The 26,410-nt window shown below is 50.3% G+C and overlaps 1 protein-coding gene across 2 annotated transcripts in view; it reads right to left on the bottom strand.

Annotated features, from left to right (window-relative positions):
- myg1 (myg1 exonuclease) overlaps nt 1-24,619 on the bottom strand; it is a 43,701-nt gene extending 19,082 nt beyond the window's left edge. The window contains exons 1-5 of one of the 2 annotated variants that reach the window (XM_046311648.1): nt 24,317-24,619; nt 23,777-23,889; nt 14,396-14,555; nt 14,134-14,283; nt 192-299 (exon numbers count right to left, since the gene is read on the bottom strand). In XM_046311648.1, the coding sequence (XP_046167604.1) occupies nt 192-299; nt 14,134-14,283; nt 14,396-14,555; nt 23,777-23,889; nt 24,317-24,553 (768 nt within the window). In that variant the 5' untranslated portion in view covers nt 24,554-24,619. Of the gene's footprint in view, nt 1-191; nt 315-14,133; nt 14,284-14,395; nt 14,556-23,776; nt 23,890-24,316 lie in introns of both variants that reach the window. The other variant, XM_046311647.1, reaches the window with a different exon arrangement.
- Nucleotides 24,620-26,410: the final 1,791 nt, after the last annotated feature.

Raw genomic sequence — 26,410 nt, 5'->3', positions numbered from 1 at the left:
ACGCGCGCGCGCATTTACACCGTAACCACGCGCGCATTTACACCGTAACTACACGTGTATCATACATGTCATTTGTTTTAACAGACAAAGTAGTTCTGGAGAGAAGCAACATGACAGGGGATGTCATCAGAACAGCGCCACCCTGTCCGCTACCTAGTGAAAGTGAATATCTGTATGTCTACGGTAGGTACCTGCTTCCTCGTCTGTACAGCTCCCTCCACCACCACACGGGCAGGAAGCCAGGAGTTCTGGTAGAAGTCAACCCGGTCCAGGAACTCTGCTCCTACCATGCCCAGAGCCTTATGGAAGCCCTCCTAAAATACACAACACGAGGAGATGACGACAGGAGGAGGAGACGACAGGAGGAGGAGACGACAGGAGGAGGAGACGACAGGAGGAGGAGACGACAGGAGGAGGAGACGACAGGAGGAGGAGACGACAGGAGGAGGAGACACGAAGAGGAGACGACACGAGGAGGAGACGACACGAGGAGACGACAGGAGGAGGAGACGACAGGAGGAGGAGACGACAGGAGGAGGAGACGACAGGAGGAGGAGACGACAGGAGGAGGAGACGACAGGAGGAGGAGACGACATGAGGAGGAGACGACATGAGGAGACGACAGGAGGAGACGACAGGAGAAACATAAGGCTACACCAGGAGATATCAGCAGTCTTGCAGCACATGAAGGACAGCACAACAGCTGCTAAAGTAAATACAGGATAAACAGTTTTCTACAAGGAAAACTAAAGGTCCCTCACTGACTGACTCAGTCAGCCTCTCCCTCACTGACTGACTCAGTCAGCCTCTCCCTCACTGACTGACATAGTCAGCCTCCCCCTCACTGACTGACTCAGTCAGCCTCCCCCTCACTGACTGACTCAGTCAGCCTCCCCCTCACTGACTGACTCAGTCAGCCTCCCCCTCACTGACTGACTCAGTCAGCCTCCCCCTCACTGACTGACTCAGTCCCTTTGTCAGTCTCAGTCAGTCTCTCCCTCACTGACTGACTCAGTCAGTCTCTCCCTCACTGACTGACTCAGTCAGTCTCTCCCTCACTGACTGACTCAGTCAGTCTCTCCCTCACTGACTCACTCACTCCCTTTGTCAGTCTCAGTCAGCCTCTCCCTCACTGACTGACTCAGTCAGCCTCTCCCTCACTGACTGACTCAGTCAGCCTCTCCCTCACTGACTGACTCAGTCAGCCTCTCCCTCACTGACTGACTCAGTCAGCCTCTCCCTCACTGACTGACTCAGTCAACCTCCCCCTCACTGACTGACTCAGTCAGTCTCTCCCTCACTGACTGACTCACTCCCTTTGTCAGTCTCAGTCAGTCTCTCCCTCACTGACTGACTCAGTCAGTCTCTCCCTCACTGACTGACTCACTCCCTTTGTCAGTCTCAGTCAGCCTCTCCCTCACTGACTGACTCAGTCAGCCTCTCCCTCACTGACTGACTCAGTCAGCCTCTCCCTCACTGACTGACTCAGTCAGCCTCTCCCTCACTGACTGACTCAGTCAGCCTCTCCCTCACTGACTGACTCAGTCAACCTCCCCCTCACTGACTGACTCAGTCAGTCTCTCCCTCACTGACTGACTCACTCCCTTTGTCAGTCTCAGTCAGTCTCTTCCTCACTGACTGACTCAGTCAGCCTCTCCCTCACTGACTGACTCAGTCAGCCTCTCCCTCACTGACTGACTCAGTCAACCTCCCCCTCACTGACTGACTCAGTCAACCCCCCCTCACTGACTGACTCAGTCAGTCTCTCCCTCACTGACTGACTCAGTCAGTCTCTCCCTCACTGACTGACTCAGTCAGTCTCTCCCTCACTGACTGACTCAGTCAGTCTCTCCCTCACTGACTGACTCAGTCAGTCTCTCCCTCACTGACTGACTCAGTCAGTCTCTCCCTCACTGACTGACTCAGTCAGTCTCTCCCTCACTGACTGACTCACTCCCTTTGTCAGTCTCAGTCAGTCTCTCCCTCACTGACTGACTCACTCCCTTTGTCAGTCTCAGTCAGCCTCTCCCTCACTGACTGACTCAGTCAGCCTCTCCCCCACTGACTGACTCAGTCAGCCTCTCCCTCACTGACTGACTCAGTCAACCTCCCCCTCACTGACTGACTCAGTCAACCTCCCCCTCACTGACTGACTCAGTCAACCTCCCCCTCACTGACTGACTCAGTCAACCTCCCCCTCACTGACTGACTCAGACAACCTCCCCCTCACTGACTGACTCAGTCAATCTCCCCCTCACTGACTGACTCAGTCAACCTCCCCCTCACTGACTGACTCAGTCAGCCTCTCCCTCACTGACTGACTCAGTCAGTCTCTCCCTCACTGACTGACTCAGTCAGTCTCTCCCTCACTGACTGACTCAGTCAGCCTCTCCCTCACTGACTGACTCAGTCAGCCTCTCCCTCACTGACTGACTCAGTCAGCCTCTCCCTCACTGACTGACTCACTCCCTTGTCAGTCTCAGTCAGCCTCTCCCTCACTGACTGACTCAGTCAGCCACTCCCTCACTGACTGACTCAGTCAACCTCCCCCTCACTGACTGACTCAGTCAACCTCCCCCTCACTGACTGACTCAGTCAGTCTCCCCCTCACAGACTGTTCTCACACACTCCTGCTGCCACTTACGGCACTGATGTGCATACACACACACGCGCACACACACACACACGCTAGCGCAAACATAATAAAGCACGTGCAATGACGTCACTGACGCACACACCACTAACATCACCACCGTAATGTCGTAGCATCTGGCTGAGCGTGTGGTATGTGTGTGAGACAGGACGAGAAGGGCAGGAGGAAAAATATATTACTTTTTTTTTTTTCAATCAAAAAGTGACAAGGTGACAATTGATTGGATCAAGAAATCACAGGGCCGTTGGGTAGTGCAGCCTGTCACAATCCACAGTGCCTTTCCAGGGTATGACGAATGAATAGAGTCGACGACCAGCCGACGACCAGCCTCTCACAGAGTAATAAGTCAGTGCTCCAGGTCTGAGAAAGGTGTGGGAAATGGAGGAAAATGGATGGACCAAGAGTTTATTCCCCCCTCTGCCCTCCCCATTCCCCATCTAAGGCCAGACGATAAGAGTTTATTCCCCGTCTGCCCTCCCCATTCCCCATCTGAGAAAGACGATAAGAGTTTATTCCCCCTCTGCCCTCCCCATCTGAGACAGACGATAAGAGTTTATTCCCCCTCTGCCCTCCCCATTCCCCAGCTGAGAAAGACGATAAGAGTTTATTCCCCCTCTGCCCTCCCCATTCCCCATCTAAGGCCAGACGATAAGAGTTTATTCCCCCCTCTGCCCTCCCCATTCCCCATCTAAGGCCAGACGATAAGAGTTTAGTCCCCTCTGCCCTCCCCATTCCCCAGCTGAGAAAGACGATAAGAGTTTATTCCCCCTCTGCCCTCCCCATCTGAGACAGACGATAAGAGTTTATTCCCCCTCTGCCCTCCCCAGCTGAGAAAGACGATAAGAGTTTATTCCCCCTCTGCCCTCCCCATTCCCCAGCTGAGACAGACGATAAGAGTTTATTCCCCCTCTGCCCTCCCCATTCCCCAGCTGAGACAGACGATAAGAGTTTATTCCCCCTCTGCCCTCCCCATTCCCCAGCTGAGACAGACGATAAGAGTTTATTCCCCCTCTGCCCTCCCCATTCCCCAGCTGAGACAGACGATAAGAGTTTATTCCCCCTCTGCCCTCCCCATCTGAGACAGACGATAAGAGTTTATTCCCCCTCTGCCCTCCCCATTCCCCATCTGAGACAGATGATAAGAGTTTATTCCCCCTCTGCCCTCCCCATTCCCCATCTGAGACAGACGATAAGAGTTTATTCCCCCTTCTGCCCTCCCCATTCCCAGGCTGAGACAGACGATAAGAGTTTATTCCCCCTCTGCCCTCCCCAGCTGAGAAAGACGATTTTATTCCCCCTCCTGCCCTCCCCATTCCCCATCTGAGACAGACGATAAGAGTTTATTCCCCCTCTGCCCTCCCCATTCCCCAGCTGAGACAGACGATAAGAGTTTATTCCCCCTTCTGCCCTCCCCATTCCCCATCTGAGAAAGACGATAAGAGTTTATTCCCCCTCTGCCCTCCCCAGCTGAGAAAGACGATAAGAGTTTATTCCCCCTCTGCCCTCCCCATTCCCCAGCTGAGACAGACGATAAGAGTTTATTCCCCCTCTGCCCTCCCCATTCCCCAGCTGAGACAGACGATAAGAGTTTATTCCCCCTTCTGCCCTCCCCATTCCCCAGCTGAGACAGACGATAAGAGTTTATTCCCCCTCTGCCCTCCCCATTCCCCATCTGAGACAGATGATAAGAGTTTATTCCCCCTCTGCCCTACCCATTCCCCATCTGAGACAGATGATAAGAGTTTATTCCCCCTCTGCCCTACCCATTCCCCATCTGAGACAGACGATAAGAGTTTATTCCCCCTCTGCCCTCCCCATTCCCAGGCTGAGACAGACGATAAGAGTTTATTCCCCCTCTGCCCTTCCCAGCTGAGAAAGACGATAAGAGTTTATTCCCCCTCCTGCCCTCCCCATTCGAGACAGACAATAAGTTTATTCCCCCTCTGCCCTCCCCATTCCCCAGCTGAGACAGACGATAAGAGTTTATTCCCCCTCCTGCCCTCCCCATTCCCCATCTGAGACAGACGATAAGAGTTTATTCCCCCTCTGCCCTCCCCATTCCCCAGCTGAGACAGACGATAAGAGTTTATTCCCCCTTCTGCCCTCCCCATTCCCCATCTGAGAAAGACGATAAGAGTTTATTCCCCCTCTGCCCTCCCCAGCTGAGAAAGACGATAAGAGTTTATTCCCCCTCTGCCCCTCCCCATTCCCCAGCTGAGACAGACGATAAGAGTTTATTCCCCCTCTGCCCTCCCCATTCCCCAGCTGAGACAGACGATAAGAGTTTATTCCCCCTTCTGCCTTCCCCATTCCCCAGCTGAGACAGACGATAAGAGTTTATTCCCCCTCTGCCCTCCCCATTCCCCATCTGAGACAGACTATAAGAGTTTATTCCCCTCTGCCCTCCCCATTCCCAGGCTGAGACTGAGACAGCTGAGAAAGACGATAAGAGTTTATTCCCCCTCTGCCCTCCCCATTCCAGACGATAAGAGTTTATTCCCCCTCTGCCCTCCCCATTCCCCAGCTGAGACAGACGATAAGAGTTTATTCCCCCTCCTGCCCTCCCCATTCCCCATCTGAGACAGACTATAAGAGTTTATTCCCCCTCTGCCCTCCCCATTCCCCAGCTGAGACAGACGATAAGAGTTTATTCCCCCTTCTGCCCTCCCCATTCCCCAGCTGAGACAGACGATAAGAGTTTATTCCCCCTCTGCCCTCCCCATTCCCCATCTGAGACAGATGATAAGAGTTTATTCCCCCTCTGCCCTACCCATTCCCCATCTGAGACAGACGATAAGAGTTTATTCCCCCTTCTGCCCTCCCCATTCCCAGGCTGAGACAGACGATAAGAGTTTATTCCCCCTCTGCCCTTCCCAGCTGAGAAAGACGATAAGAGTTTATTCCCCCTCCTGCCCTCCCCATTCGAGACAGACGATAAGAGTTTATTCCCCCTCTGCCCTCCCCATTCCCCAGCTGAGACAGACGATAAGAGTTTATTCCCCCTCTGCCCTCCCCATTCCCCAGCTGAGACAGACGATAAGAGTTTATTCCCCCTCTGCCCTCCCCATTCCCCATCTGAGACAGACTATAAGAGTTTATTCCCCCTCTGCCCTCCCCATTCCCCAGCTGAGACAGACGATAAGAGTTTATTCCCCCTTCTGCCCTCCCCATTCCCCAGCTGAGACAGACGATACGAGTTTATTCCCCCTCTGCCCTCCCCATTCCCCATCTGAGACAGATGATAAGAGTTTATTCCCCCTCTGCCCTACCCATTCCCCATCTGAGACAGACGATAAGAGTTTATTCCCCCTCTGCCCTCCCCAGCTGAGAAAGACAATAAGAGTTATTCCCCCTCTGCCTCCCCATTCCCAGGCTGAGACAGACGATAAGAGTTTATTCCCCCTCTGCCCTTCCCAGCTGAGAAAGACGATAAGAGTTTATTCCCCCTCCTGCCCTCCCCATTCGAGACAGACGATAAGAGTTTATTCCCCCTCTGCCCTCCCCATTCCCCAGCTGAGACAGACGATAAGAGTTTATTCCCCCTCTGCCCTCCCCATTCCCCAGCTGAGACAGACAATAAGAGTTTATTCCCCCTCTGCCCTCCCCATTCCCCATCTGAGAAAGACGATAAGAGTTTATTCCCCCTCTGCCCTCCCCAGCTGAGAAAGACGATAAGAGTTTATTCCCCCTCTGCCCTCCCCATTCCCCAGCTGAGACAGACGATAAGAGTTTATTCCCCCTCTGCCCTCCCCATTCCCCAGCTGAGACAGACGATAAGAGTTTATTCCCCCTTCTGCCTTCCCCATTCCCAGCTGAGACAGACGATAAGAGTTTATTCCCCCTCTGCCCTCCCCATTCCCCATCTGAGACAGACTATAAGAGTTTATTCCCCCTCTGCCCTCCCCATTCCCCAGCTGAGACAGACGATAAGAGTTTATTCCCCCTCTGCCCTCCCCATTCCCCAGCTGAGACAGACGATACGAGTTTATTCCCCCTCTGCCCTCCCCATTCCCCATCTGAGACAGATGATAAGAGTTTATTCCCCCTCTGCCCTACCCATTCCCCATCTGAGACAGACGATAAGAGTTTATTCCCCCTTCTGCCCTCCCCATTCCCAGGCTGAGACAGACGATAAGAGTTTATTCCCCCTCTGCCCTTCCCAGCTGAGAAAGACGATAAGAGTTTATTCCCCCTCCTGCCCTCCCCATTCGAGACAGACGATAAGAGTTTATTCCCCCTTCTGCCCTCCCCATTCCCCAGCTGAGACAGACGATAAGAGTTTATTCCCCCTCTGCCCTCCCCAGCTGAGAAAGACAATAAGAGTTTATTCCCCCTCTGCCCTCCCCATTCCCCAGCTGAGACAGACTATAAGAGTTTATTCCCCCTCTGCCCTCCCCATTCCCCAGCTGAGACAGACGATAAGAGTTTATTCCCCCTTCTGCCCTCCCCATTCCCCAGCTGAGACAGACGATAAGAGTTTATTCCCCCTCTGCCCTCCCCATTCCCCAGCTGAGACAGACGATAAGAGTTTATTCCCCCTTCTGCCCTCCCCATTCCCCAGCTGAGACAGACGATACGAGTTTATTCCCCCTCTGCCCTCCCCATTCCCCATCTGAGACAGACGATAAGAGTTTATTCCCCCTCTGCCCTACCCATTCCCCATCTGAGACAGACGATAAGAGTTTATTCCCCCTCTGCCCTTCCCAGCTGAGAAAGACGATAAGAGTTTATTCCCCCTCCTGCCCTCCCCATTCGAGACAGACGATAAGAGTTTATTCCCCCTCCTGCCCTCCCCATTCGAGACAGACGATAAGAGTTTATTCCCCCTCTGCCCTCCCCATTCCCCAGCTGAGACAGACGATAAGAGTTTATTCCCCCTTCTGCCCTCCCCATTCCCCAGCTGAGACAGACGATAAGAGTTTATTCCCCCTTCTGCCCTCCCCATTCCCCAGCTGAGACAGACGATAAGAGTTTATTCCCCCTCTGCCCTCCCCATTCCCCATCTGAGACAGACGATAAGAGTTTATTCCCCCTTCTGCCCTCCCCATTCCCAGGCTGAGACAGACGATAAGAGTTTATTCCCCCTCTGCCCTTCCCAGCTGAGAAAGACGATAAGAGTTTATTCCCCCTCCTGCCCTCCCCATTCGAGACAGACGATAAGAGTTTATTCCCCCTCTGCCCTCCCCATTCCCCAGCTGAGACAGACGATAAGAGTTTATTCCCCCTCTGCCCTCCCCATTCCCCATCTGAGACAGACGATAAGAGTTTATTCCCCCTCTGCCCTCCCCATTCCCCATCTGAGACAGACTATAAGAGTTTATTCCCCCTCTGCCCTCCCCATTCCCCAGCTGAGACAGACGATAAGAGTTTATTCCCCCTCTGCCCTCCCCATTCCCCATCTGAGACAGACGATAAGAGTTTATTCCCCCTCTGGCCTCCCCATTCCCCAGCTGAGACAGACGATAAGAGTTTATTCCCCCTCTGCCCTCCCCATTCCCCAGCTGAGACAGACGATAAGAGTTTATTCCCCCTCTGCCCTCCCCATTCCCCATCAGAGACAGACGATAAGAGTTTATTCCCCCTCTGCCCTCCCCATTCCCCATCTGAGACAGGCGATAAGAGTTTATTCCCCCTTCTGCCCTCCCCATTCCCCAGCTGAGACAGACGATAAGAGTTTATTCCCCCTCAGCTGGGGAATGGGGAGGGCAGAGACAGACGATAAGAGTTTATTCCCCCTCTGCCCTCCCCATTCCCCATCTGAGACAGACGATAAGAGTTTATTCCCCCTCTGCCCTCCCCATTCCTCAGCTGAGACAGACGATAAGAGTTTATTCCCCCTCTGCCCTCCCCATTCCCCATCTGAGACAGACTATAAGAGTTTATTCCCCCTCTGCCCTCCCCATTCCCCAGCTGAGACAGACGATAAGAGTTTATTCCCCCTCTGCCCTTCCCATTCCCCAGCTGAGACAGACGATAAGAGTTTATTCCCCCTTCTGCCCTCCCCATTCCCCAGCTGAGACAGACGATAAGAGTTTATTCCCCCTCTGCCCTCCCCATTCCCCAGCTGAGACAGACGATAAGAGTTTATTCCCCCTCTGCCCTACCCATTCCCCATCTGAGACAGACGATAAGAGTTTATTCCCCCTCTGCCCTACCCATTCCCCATCTGAGACAGACGATAAGAGTTTATTCCCCCTCTGCCCTCCCCATTCCCCAGCTGAGACAGACTATAAGAGTTTATTCCCCCTCTGCCCTCCCCATTCCCCATCTGAGACAGACTATAATAGTTTATTCCCCCTCTGCCCTCCCCATTCCCCATCTGAGACAGACTATAAGAGTTTATTCCCCCTCTGCCCTCCCCATTCCCCAGCTGAGACAGACGATACGAGTTTATTCCCCCTCTGCCCTCCCCATTCCCCATCTGAGACAGACGATAAGAGTTTATTCCCCCTCTGCCCTACCCATTCCCCATCTGAGACAGACGATAAGAGTTTATTCCCCCTCTGCCCTTCCCAGCTGAGAAAGACGATAAGAGTTTATTCCCCCTCCTGCCCTCCCCATTCGAGACAGACGATAAGAGTTTATTCCCCCTCCTGCCCTCCCCATTCGAGACAGACGATAAGAGTTTATTCCCCCTCTGCCCTCCCCATTCCCCAGCTGAGACAGACGATAAGAGTTTATTCCCCCTTCTGCCCTCCCCATTCCCCAGCTGAGACAGACGATAAGAGTTTATTCCCCCTCAGCTGGGGAATGGGGAGGGCAGAGACAGACGATAAGAGTTTATTCCCCCTCTGCCCTCCCCATTCCCCATCAGAGACAGACGATAAGAGTTTATTCCCCCTCTGCCCTCCCCATTCCCCATCTGAGACAGGCGATAAGAGTTTATTCCCCCTTCTGCCCTCCCCATTCCCCAGCTGAGACAGACGATAAGAGTTTATTCCCCCTCAGCTGGGGAATGGGGGAGGGCAGAGACAGACGATAAGAGTTTATTCCCCCTCTGCCCTCCCCATTCCCCATCTGAGACAGACGATAAGAGTTTATTCCCCCTCTGCCCTCCCCATTCCTCAGCTGAGACAGACGATAAGAGTTTATTCCCCCTCTGCCCTCCCCATTCCCCATCTGAGACAGACTATAATAGTTTATTCCCCCTCTGCCCTCCCCATTCCCCATCTGAGACAGACGATAAGAGTTTATTCCCCCTCTGCCCTTCCCATTCCCCAGCTGAGACAGACGATAAGAGTTTATTCCCCCTCTGCCCTCCCCATTCCCCAGCTGAGACAGACTATAATAGTTTATTCCCCCTCTGCCCTCCCCATTCCCCATCTGAGACAGACGATAAGAGTTTATTCCCCCTCTGCCCTCCCATTCCCCATCTGAGACAGACGATAAGAGTTTATTCCCCCTCTGCCCTTCCCAGCTGAGAAAGACGATAAGAGTTTATTCCCCCTCCTGCCCTCCCCATTCGAGACAGACGATAAGAGTTTATTCCCCTCCTGCCCTCCCCATTCGAGACAGACGATAAGAGTTTATTCCCCCTCTGCCCTCCCCATTCCCCAGCTGAGACAGACGATAAGAGTTTATTCCCCCTTCTGCCCTCCCCATTCCCCAGCTGAGACAGACGATAAGAGTTTATTCCCCCTTCTGCCCTCCCCATTCCCCAGCTGAGACAGACGATAAGAGTTTATTCCCCCTCTGCCCTCCCCATTCCCCAGCTGAGACAGACGATAAGAGTTTATTCCCCCTCAGCTGGGGAATGGGGAGGGCAGAGACAGACGATAAGAGTTTATTCCCCCTCTGCCCTCCCCATTCCCCATCTGAGACAGACGATAAGAGTTTATTCCCCCTCTGCCCTCCCCATTCCCCATCTGAGACAGACGATAAGAGTTTATTCCCCCTCTGCCCTCCCCATTCCCCATCTGAGACAGACGATAAGAGTTTATTCCCCCTCTGCCCTCCCCATTCCCCATCTGAGACAGACTATAAGAGTTTATTCCCCCTCTGCCCTCCCCATTCCCCAGCTGAGACAGACGATAAGAGTTTATTCCCCCTCTGCCCTTCCCATTCCCCAGCTGAGACAGACGATAAGAGTTTATTCCCCCTCTGCCCTCCCCATTCCCCAGCTGAGACAGACGATAAGAGTTTATTCCCCCTTCTGCCCTCCCCATTCCCCAGCTGAGACAGACGATAGGAGTTTATTCCCCCTCTGCCCTCCCCATTCCCCATCTGAGACAGACGATAAGAGTTTATTCCCCCTCTGCCCTACCCATTCCCCATCTGAGACAGACGATAAGAGTTTATTCCCCCTCTGCCCTCCCCATTCCCCAGCTGAGACAGACTATAAGAGTTTATTCCCCCTCTGCCCTCCCCATTCCCCATCTGAGACAGACTATAATAGTTTATTCCCCCTCTGCCCTCCCCATTCCCCATCTGAGACAGACTATAAGAGTTTATTCCCCCTCTGCCCTCCCCATTCCCCAGCTGAGACAGACGATAAGAGTTTATTCCCCCTCTGCCCTCCCCATTCCCCAGCTGAGAAAGACGATAAGAGATTATTCCCCCTCTGCCCTCCCCATTCCCCATCTGAGACAGACGATAAGAGTTTATTCCCCCTCTGCCCTCCCCATTCCCCAGCTGAGACAGACGATAAATCACAGGTGTTTGACCCACTTTTTAAAAGGCGACTGCACTTCCTGATGGGTAATGTATAACCTTTACATTATGTCAGGATATGTCACTGAGGGAGAGAGGGTAATGTATAACCGTTACATTATGTCAGGATATGTCACTGAGGGAGAGAGGGTAATGTATAACCTTTACATTATGCCAGGATATGTCACTGAGGGAGAGAGGGTAATGTATAACCGTTACATTATGTCAGGATATGTCACTGAGGGAGAGAGGGTAATGTATAACCGTTACATTATGTCAGGATATGTCACTGAGGGAGAGAGGGTAATGTAACTGAGGGAGAGAGGGTAATGTATAACCGTTACATTATGTCAGGATATGTCACTGAGGGAGAGAGGGTAATGTAACTGAGGGAGAGAGGGTAATGTATAACCTTTACATTATGTCAGGATATGTAACTGAGGGAGAGAGGGTAATGTATAACCTTTACATTATGTCAGGATATGTCACTGAGGGAGAGAGGGTAATGTATAACGTTACATTATGTCAGGATATGTCACTGAGGGAGAGAGGGTAATGTAACTGAGGGAGAGAGGGTAATGTATAACCTTTACATTATGTCAGGATATGTAACTGAGGGAGAGAGGGTAATGTATAACCTTTACATTATGTCAGGATATGTCACTGAGGGAGAGAGGGTAATGTATAACCGTTACATTATGTCAGGATATGTCACTGAGGGAGAGAGGGTAATGTAACTGAGGGAGAGAGGGTAATGTATAACCGTTACATTATGTCAGGATATGTCACTGAGGGAGAGAGGGTAATGTATAACCGTTACATTATGTCAGGATATGTCACTGAGGGAGAGAGGGTAATGTAACTGAGGGAGAGAGGGTAATGTATAACCGTTACAATATGTCAGGATATGTCACTGAGGGAGAGAGGGTAATGTATAACCGTTACATTATGTCAGGATATGTCACTGAGGGAGAGAGGGTAATGTAACTGAGGGAGAGAGGGTAATGTATAACCGTTACATTATGTCAGGATATGTCACTGAGGGAGAGAGGGTAATGTATAACCGTTACATTATGTCAGGATATGTCACTGAGGGAGAGAGGGTAATGTAACTGAGGGAGAGAGGGTAATGTATAACCGTTACATTATGTCAGGATATGTCACTGAGGGAGAGAGGGTAATGTATAACCGTTACATTATGTCAGGATATGTCACTGAGGGAGAGAGGGTAATGTAACTGAGGGAGAGAGGGTAATGTATAACCGTTACAATATGTCAGGATATGTCACTGAGGGAGAGAGGGTAATGTATAACCGTTACAATATGTCAGGATATGTCACTGAGGGAGAGAGGGTAATGTATAACCGTTACAATATGTCAGGATATGTCACTGAGGGAGAGAGGGTAATGTATAACCGTTACAATATGTCAGGATATGTCACTGAGGGAGAGAGGGTAATGTATAACCGTTACAATATGTCAGGATATGTCACTGAGGGAGAGAGGGTAATGTATAACCGTTACAATATGTCAGGATATGTCACTGAGGGAGAGAGGGTAATGTATAACCGTTACAATATGTCAGGATATGTCACTGAGGGAGAGAGGGTAATGTATAACCGTTACAATATGTCAGGATATGTCACTGAGGGAGAGAGGGTAATGTATAACCGTTACATTATGTCAGGATATGTCACTGAGGGAGAGAGGGTAATGTAACTGAGGGAGAGAGGTAATGTATAACCGTTACAATATGTCAGGATATGTCACTGAGGGAGAGAGGGTAATGTATAACCGTTACAATATGTCAGGATATGTCACTGAGGGAGAGAGGGTAATGTATAACCGTTACAATATGTCAGGATATGTCACTGAGGGAGAGAGGGTAATGTAACTGAGGGAGAGAGGGTAATGTAACTGAGGGAGAGAGGGTAATGTATAACCGTTACAATATGTCAGGTATCCTATAGAAATATTGAGTGCAGGGAAGGGATCACACGTGGCAGGCATTGATAAGGGGAGAGAGCTTTGGATTAGGCATCAAGGGGGTTGAGGTCAGGTCAGGTCACCTTAAGGGAGGAGGAATGGTTTAACCCTATCACTTCCTCTTCCTGTCGAACCATAACAGATCTAAAGTGTTGGAGAGAAGGAGGAGAGCATCTAAACTGGAGTAAATATACTGTGTTGGTGGAAACATGTTTTGTCTGAATGTATTGATCCTCTGGGAGAATTAACTTGGTTAAGCTTTCATAATGTCCGTGGAGTTTATTAGAACCTAACAAAACAAACCCAACCGTCATTTACATTGTGATTCAGTCACGACCACAAATCTCACAAGACTCAGTTTTGGACGAGACTGACATTGACCAAAATGATCCTCTTTTCCCTCTGTAGTCGATTTAGACGGTATAATAAATACTTCTGAGTTTTATTAATACCACATAGGCTGTTTCTAAATGAGAAGCTGGGTGGTGGTGGCGGTGGTGGTGGTATACCGAGAAGGTACATTTCCCCCTGTCAGATTCAGAAGTATCGACTCAGGAAGAAGAGATTCATTCAACCAGACAGCCTGGTACGGCCTTACAGTTATTCAGAAACACTGGCAGAGCTCAAATCTTGACCTCTCTGAGCTTGTCTGGCGCCGGTTGGGCGCCACAACAAAGTGTTAACAGGGGACTATATTAATATATTAACACACACACACACACACACACACACACACACACACACACACACACACACACACACAGCTGTACTGACTGAAGGCTGGTCTTTCAGCCCTTTTAATAGGTTATATTTCCACACACACGGTACGCCGCACATTGCCTGACCTCTGTGTCCTGGCTCTTGCTGTTCCAGCGTGGGTTAAGGTGTCCAACGCGGGCGCTGAGAGTGGTAGAGACAGCGTAGCGAGCCTCTCCATCATACTGGGAGATCCCGTTGTCCACAGCATCCACCTCCTCCACCAAGTTCTCATACAGCTACAGAGAGAACAGAGAACGTTACATCCACCCAGTTCTCATTCAGCTACAGAGAACAGAACATGGCAGAGAGGTTATCAATAGGGATGGAGCCCCCCCCCCTCAGTCTCACCTTATCATAGAGCACCTCCAGCTGTCTGTCTCCTTCCTTCAGGGAGGTGAGCTGAGACAGGACCCTCCGGCCAAAGTGAAGGTAGACCAAACCGGCCGAGCTCAACTTGGTCACCCAGGGCTTCTCTGGACACAGGCTGTGGAACGTCTCAGAGAAGGTCCTGGATAAGCAGAGGGCAGCACACATGAATATGTTATGTCTCCATCTTGTAGAAATATCCACCTCCCCTTTCCTTGCATAATCTACCACCTCTAGGATTATACTAATCCCATGTTAATGGACCATCAGATACTGAACACAGGCTGCTGAATGTGCCCCTAAACATCCTGAACACAGGCTGCTGAATGTGCCCCTAAACATCCTGAACACAGGCTGCTGAATGTGCCCCTAAACATCCTGAACACAGGCTGCTGAATGTGCCCCTAAACATCCTGAACACAGGCTGCTGAATGTGCCCCTAAACATCCTGAACAGAGAGCAGCACACCCACCTATCACTCACTCTGTCTCGTTCAAATTCTAAAGCTTTATTCTATTCTAAAGCAGATCGCCCATCATATACAAAGACTTATCTAAACTCTAAAGCTTTATTGTCCATCAACTTTATATAAGACAGACAAGTGTTTATTTGGCTTGAGGCGAGTCTCCTCTAACACAACCATTCTTGGTTTCAGCAGAATAACAGCAGGGTGTGATGTCTATCTTTAAAGACTAGCTGAGTGCTCATTGAAAACAGTATCAGGTGGTGAACGGCAGGATGTGACCTCAGCTAAGCTGGCTACCAAGAGCAAGACAGTGCTTTCGGCTAAGCTGGCTACCAAGAGCAAGACAGTGCTTTCAGCTAAGCTGGCTACCAAGAGCAAGACAGTGCTTTCAGCTAAGCTGGCTACCAAGAGCAAGACAGTGCTTTCAGCTAAGCTGGCTACCAAGAGCAAGACAGTGCTTTCAGCTAAGCTGGCTACCTAGAGCAAGACAGTGCTTTCAGCTAAGCTGGCTACCAAGAGCAAGACAGTGCTTTCAGCTAAGCTGGCTACCAAGAGCAAGACAGTGCTTTCAGCTAAGCTGGCTACCAAGAGCAAGACCGTGCTTTCAGCTAAGCTGGCTACCAAGAGCAAGACCGTGCTTTCAGCTAAGCTGGCTACCTAGAGCAAGACCGTGCTTTCAGCTAAGCTGGCTACCTAGAGCAAGACTGTGCTTTCAGCTAAGCTGGCTACCTAGAGCAAGACTGTGCTTTCAGCTAAGGTGGCTACCAAGAGCAAGACAGTGCTTTCAGCTAAGCTGGCTACCTAGAGCAAGACAGTGCTTTCAGCTAAGCTGGCTACCAAGAGCAAGACAGTGCTTTCAGCTAAGCTGGCTACCAAGAGCAAGACAGTGCTTTCAGCTAAGCTGGCTACCAAGAGCAAGACAGTGCTTTCAGCTAAACTGGCTACCTAGAGCAAGACAGTGCTTTCAGCTAAGCTGGCTACCAAGAGCAAGACAGTGCTTTCAGCTAAGCTGGCTACCAAGAGCAAGACAGTGCTTTCAGCTAAGCTGGCTACCTAGAGCAAGACAGTGCTTTCAGCTAAGCTGGCTACCAAGAGCAAGACAGTGCTTTCAGCTAAGCTGGCTACCAAGAGCAAGACAGTGCTTTCAGCAAAGCTGGCTACCTAGAGGAAGACGGTGCTTTCAGCTAAGCTGGCTACCTAGAGCAAGACAGTGATTTCAGCTAAGCTGGCTACCTAGAGCAAGACAGTGCTTTCAGCTAAGCTGGCTACCAAGAGCAAGACAGTGCTTTCAGCTAAGCTGGCTACCAAGAGCAAGACAGTGCTTTCAGCTAAGCTGGCTACCAAGAGCAAGACAGTGCTTTCAGCTAAGCTGGCTACCAAGAGCAAGACAGTGCTTTCAGCAAAGCTGGCTACCTAGAGGAAGACAGTGCTTTCAGCTAAGCTGGCTACCTAGAGCAAGACAGTGCTTTCAGCTAAGCTGGCTACCTAGAGCAAGACAGTGCTTTCAGCTAAGCTGGCTACCTAGAGCAAGACAGTGCTTTCAGCTAAGGTGGCTACCTAGAGGAAGACAGTGCTTTCAGCTAAGCTGGCTACCTAGAGCAAGACAGTGCTTTCAGCTAAGGTGGCTACCTAGAGGAAGACAGTGCTTTCAGCTAAGGCTCAGTGTAAATGAAAAAAAAAAACATTTGTCAAAATTCAAAACACCAAAATAAATGAACACTCATTGGCTTTCAGTGATGTGTCTCTACACAAGTGTTGCCTTTCATTTTCTAGTAGGCCAGTTGATAATGCTAATCAGTTGATAATGTCATTCAGTTGATAATGTCAATCAACTCTACCCAGGGAGGTGTCTACTGAGCGCGTGAGGAGATGAGAGCCTCACAACAGGGGGGCCTGCAGTGGTCATTTAATTCTGGCTTAATTGAGACAACGATAACGTGACAAATGGTACCCTATTCCCTACAGTGCACTATGGGCCCTTAGCACTATGGGCTCTGGTCTAAAGTAGTGCACTATATAGGGAATAGGGCTCTGGTCTAAAGTAGTGTACTATATAGGGAATAGGGCTCTGGTCTAAAGTAGTGTACTATATAGGGAATAGGGCTCTGGTCTAAAGTAGTGCACTATATAGGGAATAGGGCTCTGGTCTAAAGTAGTGCACTATATAGGGAATAGGGCTCTGGTCTAAAGTAGTGCACTATATAGGGAATAGGGTGCCATTAGTGCCACTTCTAGCCCCGCTGCCCGCTGAGCACCAAGCGTCAGATACTGGAGTGGCATGCTGTGTGGCACACGGTCGATAACTAGCAACGGAATCCCTGCATCAATTATACAGAGATGGCAGTTAAATACGGACAAAAAGAGAAGGACACAGTGGAGCCATCAATCACCCGCCTGTCTGTCAGTCTGACACAAATATATTTCTGTCCAAAAGTTACATAATCATGTGACCTACTGAACGTAACAGAGTTGTATGAAGCTTGGTGTTCTGTTGCTGCCATGTTACCCGTTGCTATGTTGTCGCCATGTTGTTACCCGTTGCTATGTTGTCGCCACGTTTTTAAAACCGGTTGCCATGTTGTTACCCGTTGCTATGTTGTCGCCATGTTGTTACCCGTTGCTATGTTGTCGCCATGTTGTTACCCATTGCTATGTTGTCGCCATGTTGTTACCCGTTGCTATGTTGTCGCCATGTTGTTACCCGTTGCTATGTTGTCGCCATGTTGTTACCCGTTGCTATGTTGTCGCCATGTTGTTGCCATGTTGTTACCCGTTGCCATGTTGATACCCGTTGCTATGTTGTTGCCATGTTGTTACCCGTTGCTATGTTGTCGCCATGTTGTTACCCGTTGCTATGTTGTCTCCATGATGTTACCCGTTGCTATGTTGTTGCCATGTTGTTACCCGTTGCTATGTTGTTACCCGTTGCTATGTTGATACCCGTTGCTATGTTGTTGCCATGTTGTTACCCGTTGCTATGTTGTCGCCATGTTGTTACCCGTTGCTATGTTGTCGCCATGATGTTACCCGTTGCTATGTTGTTGCCATGTTGTTACCCGTTGCTATGTTGTCGCCATGATGTTACCCGTTGCTATGTTGTCGCCATGATGTTACCCGTTGCTATGTTGTCGCCATGTTGTTACCCGTTGCTATGTTGTCGCCATGATGTTACCCGTTGCTATGTTGTTGCCATGTTGTTACCCGTTGCTATGTTGTCGCCATGATGTTACCCGTTGCTATGTTGTCGCCATGTTGTTACCCGTTGCTATGTTGTCGCCATGATGTTACCCGTTGCTATGTTGTCGCCATGATGTTACCCGTTGCTATGTTGTCGCCATGATGTTACCCGTTGCTATGTTGTCGCCATGTTGTTACCCGTTGCTATGTTGTCGCCATGATGTTACCCGTTGCTATGTTGTCGCCATGTTGTTACCCGTTGCTATGTTGTCGCCATGTTGTTACCCGTTGCTATGTTGTCGCCATGTTGTTACCCGTTGCTATGTTGTCGCCATGATGTTACCCGTTGCTATGTTGTCGCCATGTTGTTACCCGTTGCTATGTTGTCGCCATGTTGTTACCCGTTGCTATGTTGTCGCCATGTTGTTACCCGTTGCTATGTTGTCTCCATGATGTTACCCGTTGCTATGTTGTCTCCATGATGTTACCCGTTGCTATGTTGTTGCCATGTTGTTACCCGTTGCTATGTTGTCGCCATGTTGTTACCCGTTGCTATGTTGTCGCCATGTTGTTACCCGTTGCTATGTTGTCGCCATGTTGTTACCCGTTGCTATGTTGTCGCCATGTTGTTACCCGTTGCTATGTTGTCGCCATGTTGTTACCCGTTGCTATGTTGTCGCCATGTTGTTACCCGTTGCTATGTTGTCGCCATGTTGTTGCCATGTTGTTACCCGTTGCCATGTTGATACCCGTTGCTATGTTGTTGCCATGTTGTTACCCGTTGCTATGTTGTCGCCATGTTGTTACCCGTTGCTATGTTGTCGCCATGATGTTACCCGTTGCTATGTTGTTGCCATGTTGTTACCCGTTGCTATGCTGTTGCCATGTTGTTCCCATAAACCCATCCCCACCCCTTTTCCTTATGCCCTCTGCCTAAAACAGGCTTACTTAGATGTTTTTGGTGCCAGAGGGCCTGGGTATTGCTATGCGGGATGGGGCAGAATCGATACAGTAGAGTATCGCCATATTATTGACGATATTATATTGATTATATGACTCCATGTATCAATTATTTTGTTTTAAAAGCTAGTTGTTTTTGCTAGGTAGTCAACGTTAGCTACCGCCACCTGAGATAGCAGCTAGAGATAATATCAGGAGGGAAGGAGGGAGGGGGGAGGCAGGGAAGGGAGGGAGGGAAGGGGGGGAGGGGGAGGGAGGGAAGGGAAGGAGGGGGAGGCAGGGAAGGGGAGGCAGGGAAGGGAAGGGAGGGAGGGAAGTAGGCGGGGAGGGAGGGAAGGGGAAGGGAGGGAGGGAGGGGGAGGCAGGGGAGGGATGGAAGGGAAGGGAGGGAGGGAGGGGGAGGGGGGGAAGGGAGGGAGGGGGAGGGAGAATGATGGAGAAGCTTAGTTCTCTCTCCTACCTGCTGGGGGGAGAAACCTCTGGCATTTCCACACCAATCAGTAGACAGACAGGTAATTGACTGATAAATCATTAATGTGATGACAAGATTTAGCCACATAAAAAATACATGATTTCTCTCTTATATGCGATGTCAGTGTGCCTTCTATAAATCCACATCTCTGCAATCATGTTGCTCTAAAACTACAGCTTGTGGTTGGTATCCGTCGGTATGTCGGTATGGAGCCTTCCGTTACTCCTCAAAGGCCAAGGACACGATGTTCTTTTCAGAGGTAGACTGGCACTGGCAGACAAAACATCCAAATACTCCATCTACACGTGAATCCATTGCGATACGGTTCTAGAAACAAAAAGCTCTTTACTTTCATATCAAAATCATTTCAAACGTAAAATAGAAACGTACAGTTTTAACCGGTTTTATCTCAGTTGCAGTCGACAGTATTTTTTCACTGACAATCCTTTTCTGACGGCGGTTTTCCGTTACACACAGGTGGCCTTCTTCTGACATAAACAAGGTGTGGCCTTCTCCTGACATAAACAAGGTGTGGCCTTCTCCTGACATAAACAAGGTGTGGCCTTCTTCTGACATAAACAAGGTGTGGCCTTCTTCTGACATAAACAAGGTGTGGCCTTCTTCTGACATAAACAAGGTGTGGCCTTCTTCTGACATAAACAAGGTGTGGCCTTCTTCTGACATAAACAAGGTGTGGCCTTCTTCTGACATAAACAAGGTGTGGCCTTCTTCTGACATAAACAAGGTGTGGCCTTCTTCTGACATAAACAAGGTGTGGCCTTCTTCTGACATAAACAAGGTGTGGCCTTCTTCTGACATAAACAAGGTGTGGCCTTCTTCTGACATAAACAAGGTGTGGCCTTCTTCTGACATAAACAAGGTGTGGCCTTCTCCTGACATAAACAAGGTGTGGCCTTCTTCTGATAAACAAGGTGTGGCCTTCTTCTGACATAAACAAGGTGTGGCCTTCTTCTGACATAAACAAGGTGTGGCCTTCTTCTGACATAAACAAGGTGTGGCCTTCTTCTGACATAAACAAGGTGTGGCCTTCTTCTGACATAAACAAGGTGTGGCCTTCTCCTGACATAAACAAGGTGTGGCCTTCTCCTGACATAAACAAGGTGTGGCCTTCTCCTGACATAAACAAGGTGTGGCCTTCTCCTGACATAAACAAGGTGTGGCCTTCTCCTGACATAAACAAGGTGTGGCCTTCTCCTGACATAAACAAGGTGTGGCCTTCTCCTGACATAAACAAGGTGTGGCCTTCTCCTGACATAAACAAGGTGGCCTTCTCCTGACATAAACAAGGTGTGGCCTTCTCCTGACATAAACAAGGTGTGGCCTTCTCCTGACATAAACAAGGTGTGGCCTTCTCCTGACATAAACAAGGTGTGGCCTTCTCCTGACATAAACAAGGTGTGGCCTTCTCCTGACATAAACAAGGTGTGGCCTTCTCCTGACATAAACAAGGTGTGGCCTTCTCCTGACATAAACAAGGTGTGGCCTTCTCCTGACATAAACAAGGTGTGGCCTTCTCCTGACATAAACAAGGTGTGGCCTTCTCCTGACATAAACAAGGTGTGGCCTTCTCCTGACATAAACAAGGTGTGGCCTTCTCCTGACATAAACAAGGTGTGGCCTTCTCCTGACATAAACAAGGTGTGGCCTTCTCCTAAACAAGGTGTGGCCTTCTCCTGACATAAACAAGGTGTGGCCTTCTCCTGACATAAACAAGGTGTGGCCTTCTCCTGACATAAACAAGGTGTGGCCTTCTCCTGACATAAACAAGGTGTGGCCTTCTCCTGACATAAACAAGGTGTGGCCTTCTCCTGACATAAACAAGGTGTGGCCTTCTCCTGACATAAACAAGGTGTGGCCTTCTCCTGACATAAACAAGGTGTGGCCTTCTCCTGACATAAACAAGGTGTGGCCTTCTCCTGACATAAACAAGGTGTGGCCTTCTCCTGACATAAACAAGGTGTGGCCTTCTCCTGACATAAACAAGGTGTGGCCTTCTCCTGACATAAACAAGGTGTGGCCTTCTCCTGACATAAACAAGGTGTGGCCTTCTCCTGACATAAACAAGGTGTGGCCTTCTCCTGACATAAACAAGGTGTGGTCTTCTCCTGACATAAACAAGGTGTGGCCTTCTTCTGACATAAACAAGGTGTGGCCTTCTTCTGACATAAACAAGGTGTGGCCTTCTTCTGACATAAACAAGGTGTGGCCTTCTCCTGACATAAACAAGGTGTGGCCTTCTTCTGACATAAACAAGGTGTGGCCTTCTTCTGACATAAACAAGGTGTGACCTTCTTCTGACATAAACAAGGTGTGGCCTTCTTCTGACATAAACAAGGTGTGGCCTTCTTCTGACATAAACAAGGTGTGGCCTTCTTCTGACATAAACAAGGTGTGGCCTTCTTCTGACATAAACAAGCGCCAGGGCAGGTAGCCGGGGCTGGGGCAGGTAGCTGGAGCAGGTAGCCAGGACTGGGGCAGGTAGCTGGGGCAGGTAGCCAGGACTGGGGCAGGTAGCCAGGACTGGGGCAGGTAGCCAGGACTGGGGCAGGTAGCTGGGGCAGGTAGCTGGGGCAGGTAGCCGGGACTAGGGCAGGTAGCTGGGGCAGGTAGCCGGGACTGGGGCAGGTAGCTGGGGCAGGTAGCCAGGACTGGGGCAGGTAGCTGGGACTGGAGCAGGTAGCCGGGACTAGGGCAGGTAGCCGGGACTGGAGCAGGTAGCTGGGGCAGGTAGCCGGGACTGGGGCAGGTAGCTGGGACTGGAGCAGGTAGCCGGGACTAGGGCAGGTAGCAGGTAGCCGGGGCTGGGGCGGGTAGCCGGGGCTGGTAGCCGGGGCTGGGGCAGGTAGCCGGGGCTGGTAGCCGGGACTGGGGCAGGTAGCCGGGGCTGGGGCAGGTAGCCGGGACTGGGGCAGGTAGCTGGGGCAGGTAGCCAGGACTGGGGCAGGTAGCTGGGACTGGAGCAGGTAGCCGGGACTAGGGCAGGTAGCCGGGGAAGGTAGCCGGGGCTGGGGCAGGTAGCCGGGGCTGGGGCGGGTAGCCGGGGCTGGTAGCCGGGGCTGGGGCAGGTAGCCGGGGCTGGTAGCCGGGACTGGGGCAGGTAGCCGGGGCTGGGGCAGGTAGCTGGGACTGGGGCAGGTAGCCGGGGCTGGGGCAGGTAGCCGGGACTAGGGCAGGTAGCCGGGACTGGGGCAGGTAGCTGGGGCAGGTAGCTGGGGCAGGTAGCCAGGACTGGGGCAGGTAGCTGGGACTGGAGCAGGTAGCCGGGACTAGGGCAGGTAACCGGGGAAGGTAGCCGGGGCTGGGGAAGGTAGCCGGGGCTGGTAGCCGGGGCTGGGGCAGGTAGCCGGGGCTGGTAGCCGGGACTGGGGCAGGTAGCCGGGGCTGGGGCAGGTAGCCGGGACTAGGGCAGGTAGCCGGGGCTGGGGCGGGTAGCCGGGGCTGGGGCAGGTAGCCGGGGCTGGGGCAGGTAGCCGGGGCTGGGGCAGGTAGCCGGGGCAGGTAGCCGGGGCTGGGGCAGGTAGCTGGGGCAGGTAGCCAGGACTGGGGCAGGTAGCTGGGGCAGGTAGCTGGGGCAGGTAGCCAGGACTGGGGCAGGTAGCTGGGGCAGGTAGCCAGGACTGGGGCAGGTAGCTGGGGCAGGTAGCCGGGACTGGGGCAGGTAGCTGGGGCAGGTAGCCAGGACTGGGGCAGGTAGCTGGGACTGGAGCAGGTAGCCGGGACTAGGGCAGGTAGCCGGGGAAGGTAGCCGGGGCTGGGGCAGGTAGCCAGGGCTGGTAGCCAGGGCAGGTAGCCAGGGCTGGTAGCCGGGACTGGGGCAGGTAGCCGGGGATGGGGCAGGTAGCCGGGGAAGGTAGCCGGGGCTGGGGCAGGTAGCCGGGGCTGGGGCGGGTAGCCTGGGGCGGGTAGCCGGGGCGGGTAGCCGGGGCGGGTAGCCGGGGCTGGGGCGGGTAGCCGGGGCTGGGGCAGGTAGCCGGGAGTGGGGCAGGTAGCCTTGTGGTTAGTGTTGGGCCAGTAACCGAAAGGTTGCTGGATTGAATTCCCGAGATGACAAGGTAAAAGTCTGTCGTTCTGCCCCTGAACAAGGCAGTTAACCCACTGTTCCCCGGTAAGCCGTCATTGTAAATAAGAATTTGTCCTTAACTGACTTGTCTAATTAAATAAAACATTCATTTAATTAAACTCCCCTGTAAAGAAGACGCCTTCGTCCAATGATTTGTGTGTAACGCAATGGGAACAGAGTCATGACCAAGGGCTAGTTCCACTGTACCTCTGATGATGGTCATAGAGATGCTTCTTGGGGTCAAACTCTCCTCCCACATCCACCACGATGTCACACTTGGCGAGCTCTGCAGGGTCCCGAGTTCTGACGATCTCAGCATCCTGAAAAAAATATGAAATTCAGCAGAAATTTCTAAAATATTATTCATGTCCAATACATTAGGTGCTGTGCAATCGTTCTATCTGAGCGTGCACGGTGCACCGGCTGGGTGGAGTTGGGGAAAAAATCCCCCGAACCGGAGAGCTAAAAAGAATGCACCCACGAATATTCAGCGTCTTATCGTGGCGAGGGCGGACCATGTGTTTTAATGAAATTCAATCTGTTTCAACGTTATGCATTTGGGGAGTTATGCAATGCTGACCTGGCTGAGCTTATGCCAGAAGTACAGTAGCTAGCTGGCTTTAGAATATACTAACGTTAACTAGCTGGCGAACTCTTGTCTTTGCCGGGGTGGAAGAAACGTTGAATCGTGCATTAATATTAACCATATAGTTTCCTGCAAAATAGGAACAAATACATGTTATGCACCTTGTACTCCGGGAGCTGGTGAAGGAAGAAACAGGCTAGCACTTCATCACAATGAAATGTCCCGTTATGGGTTCCGATTCTTTTACCAGACATGTTTTCTGTGCAGAGTCGCTTGGGTTGGTGTGACATGTATCTTCTTTCTGCAACTGGTATACTGTCCCTGACCGGTATATTTCTATAAACACTAGTAAACACTGAAGTTCGGAAAGTGAATTTCAACAGGTTCGGTGCTAACATGAAGTTAGCTGCTACACACGCTGCTGAAGATAATGAGGCGGACTGTAATTTCAGACGGACTCACGATATGCCGGATATGGCGTATAGCTTCTTCTTCTTTGGAGTTTAAAGGCGGTTGGCATCCAATATGTTGCACTATCGGCCCCAACTGGACTATAATATAAATCCATTGTACTTTGTGATGCAAAAGGGGAATTCAAAAGAGTCAAATATCGTATACCCAAATACCCAAATACTTCTCTGCAGCTGCCACCACAATATCTATTTGCTGTCATTTACATTCCTTTTCTGTGGTACAGTTGATAACCATTGCTATGAACGCTAAAGAAGCCAACCTTACTGAAGCATATATCACTCGTTGGTCTATATCTCTGTGCTGGCACAGATGTTCTCCTGTCAGGATCCTTGACCCATCCTCCTCTGCTATCTTCCCTGCCTCAGCATACGACACCTTCTGCACTACTCTGAATCTAGACACCTGAACCTGCCCCTCTCTCACCGGACATTTCTGATCCCCAGCAACATGGGCACCCCTACAGTAGACAGACACAACTGTATCCACCAAAACTACACAATCCTCTGTCCCATGCCCTCCTGCACACTCCCCACATCTTGGAATCTCCCTCTTACACACGACTGCAACATGACCATCAACGTTGCACCTGAAACAGCACGGTTGATTCTGCACAAAAGCTTTAGCAGGAAAACTGATATACTAACATGACTTCGTCTGGTTGAGTCTCTGACTCAAAATACAAAAAGGACTGACAGTGTCTCCTCTGTTTCACCACGCTCACCACCGTGTCTGAACGGTGGGCGTCACAAACGCCAGGAATATTCACCTTCAATCGCTCCGCCTCCACACTCAACGCTACCCCCATTTCTTTCATACATCATATATCTAAGCATCCAGTGTGGATTTTGTCCTGTTTCTGACATACATCACAGTTTATACATACAGTATGTTGACATTATATATATTTTTTTAAGTTGCATTAAATTCACTGAAATTATTATGTTGTCTATTGTGGACTTTATTCAGCCAACTGGAGTCATTCAGCTTTGACAGAGCTGTTCCATCTGCGCTCGGAAAAGGCAGAATGGGATGTTTCCTCTTATCTATCGTTGGCTACTCTGATGACTTCCCTTTGGTACAGATAATAACCATCAGTCTATATGAGTTGTATGTCAACATGTTTATAACCATCAATAGCCTATATGAGTTGTATGTCAACATGTTTATAACCATCAATAGCCTATATGAGTTGTATGTCAACATGTTTATAACCATCAGTCTATATGAGTTGTATGTCAACATGTTTATAACCATCAATAGCCTATATGAGTTGTATGTCAACATGTTTATAACCATCAGTCTATATGAGTTGTATGTCAACATGTTTATAACCATCAATAGCCTATATGAGTTGTATGTCAACATGTTTATAACCATCAGTCTATATGAGTTGTATGTCAACATGTTTATAACCATCAGTCTATATGAGTTGTATGTCAACATGTTTATAACCATCAGTCTATATGAGTTGTATGTCAACATGTTTATAACCATCACTAGCCTATATGAGTTGTATGTCAACATGTTTATAACCATCAATAGCCTATATGAGTTGTATGTCAACATGTTTATAACCATCAGTCTATATGAGTTGTATGTCAACATGTTTATAACCATCAGTCTATATGAGTTGTATGTCAACATGTTTATAACCATCAATAGCCTATATGAGTTGTATGTCAACATGTTTATAACCATCAGTCTATATGAGTTGTATGTCAACATGTTTATAACCATCAGTCTATATGAGTTGTATGTCAACATGTTTATAACCATCAGTC

Source organism: Oncorhynchus gorbuscha, linkage group LG18, assembly GCF_021184085.1.
Source record: "Oncorhynchus gorbuscha isolate QuinsamMale2020 ecotype Even-year linkage group LG18, OgorEven_v1.0, whole genome shotgun sequence".
Classification (NCBI taxonomy): Eukaryota; Metazoa; Chordata; class Actinopteri; order Salmoniformes; family Salmonidae; genus Oncorhynchus; species Oncorhynchus gorbuscha.
The sequence above is the reverse complement of the archived record's forward strand: the minus strand, read 5'-3'. Positions and strand labels throughout refer to the sequence as shown.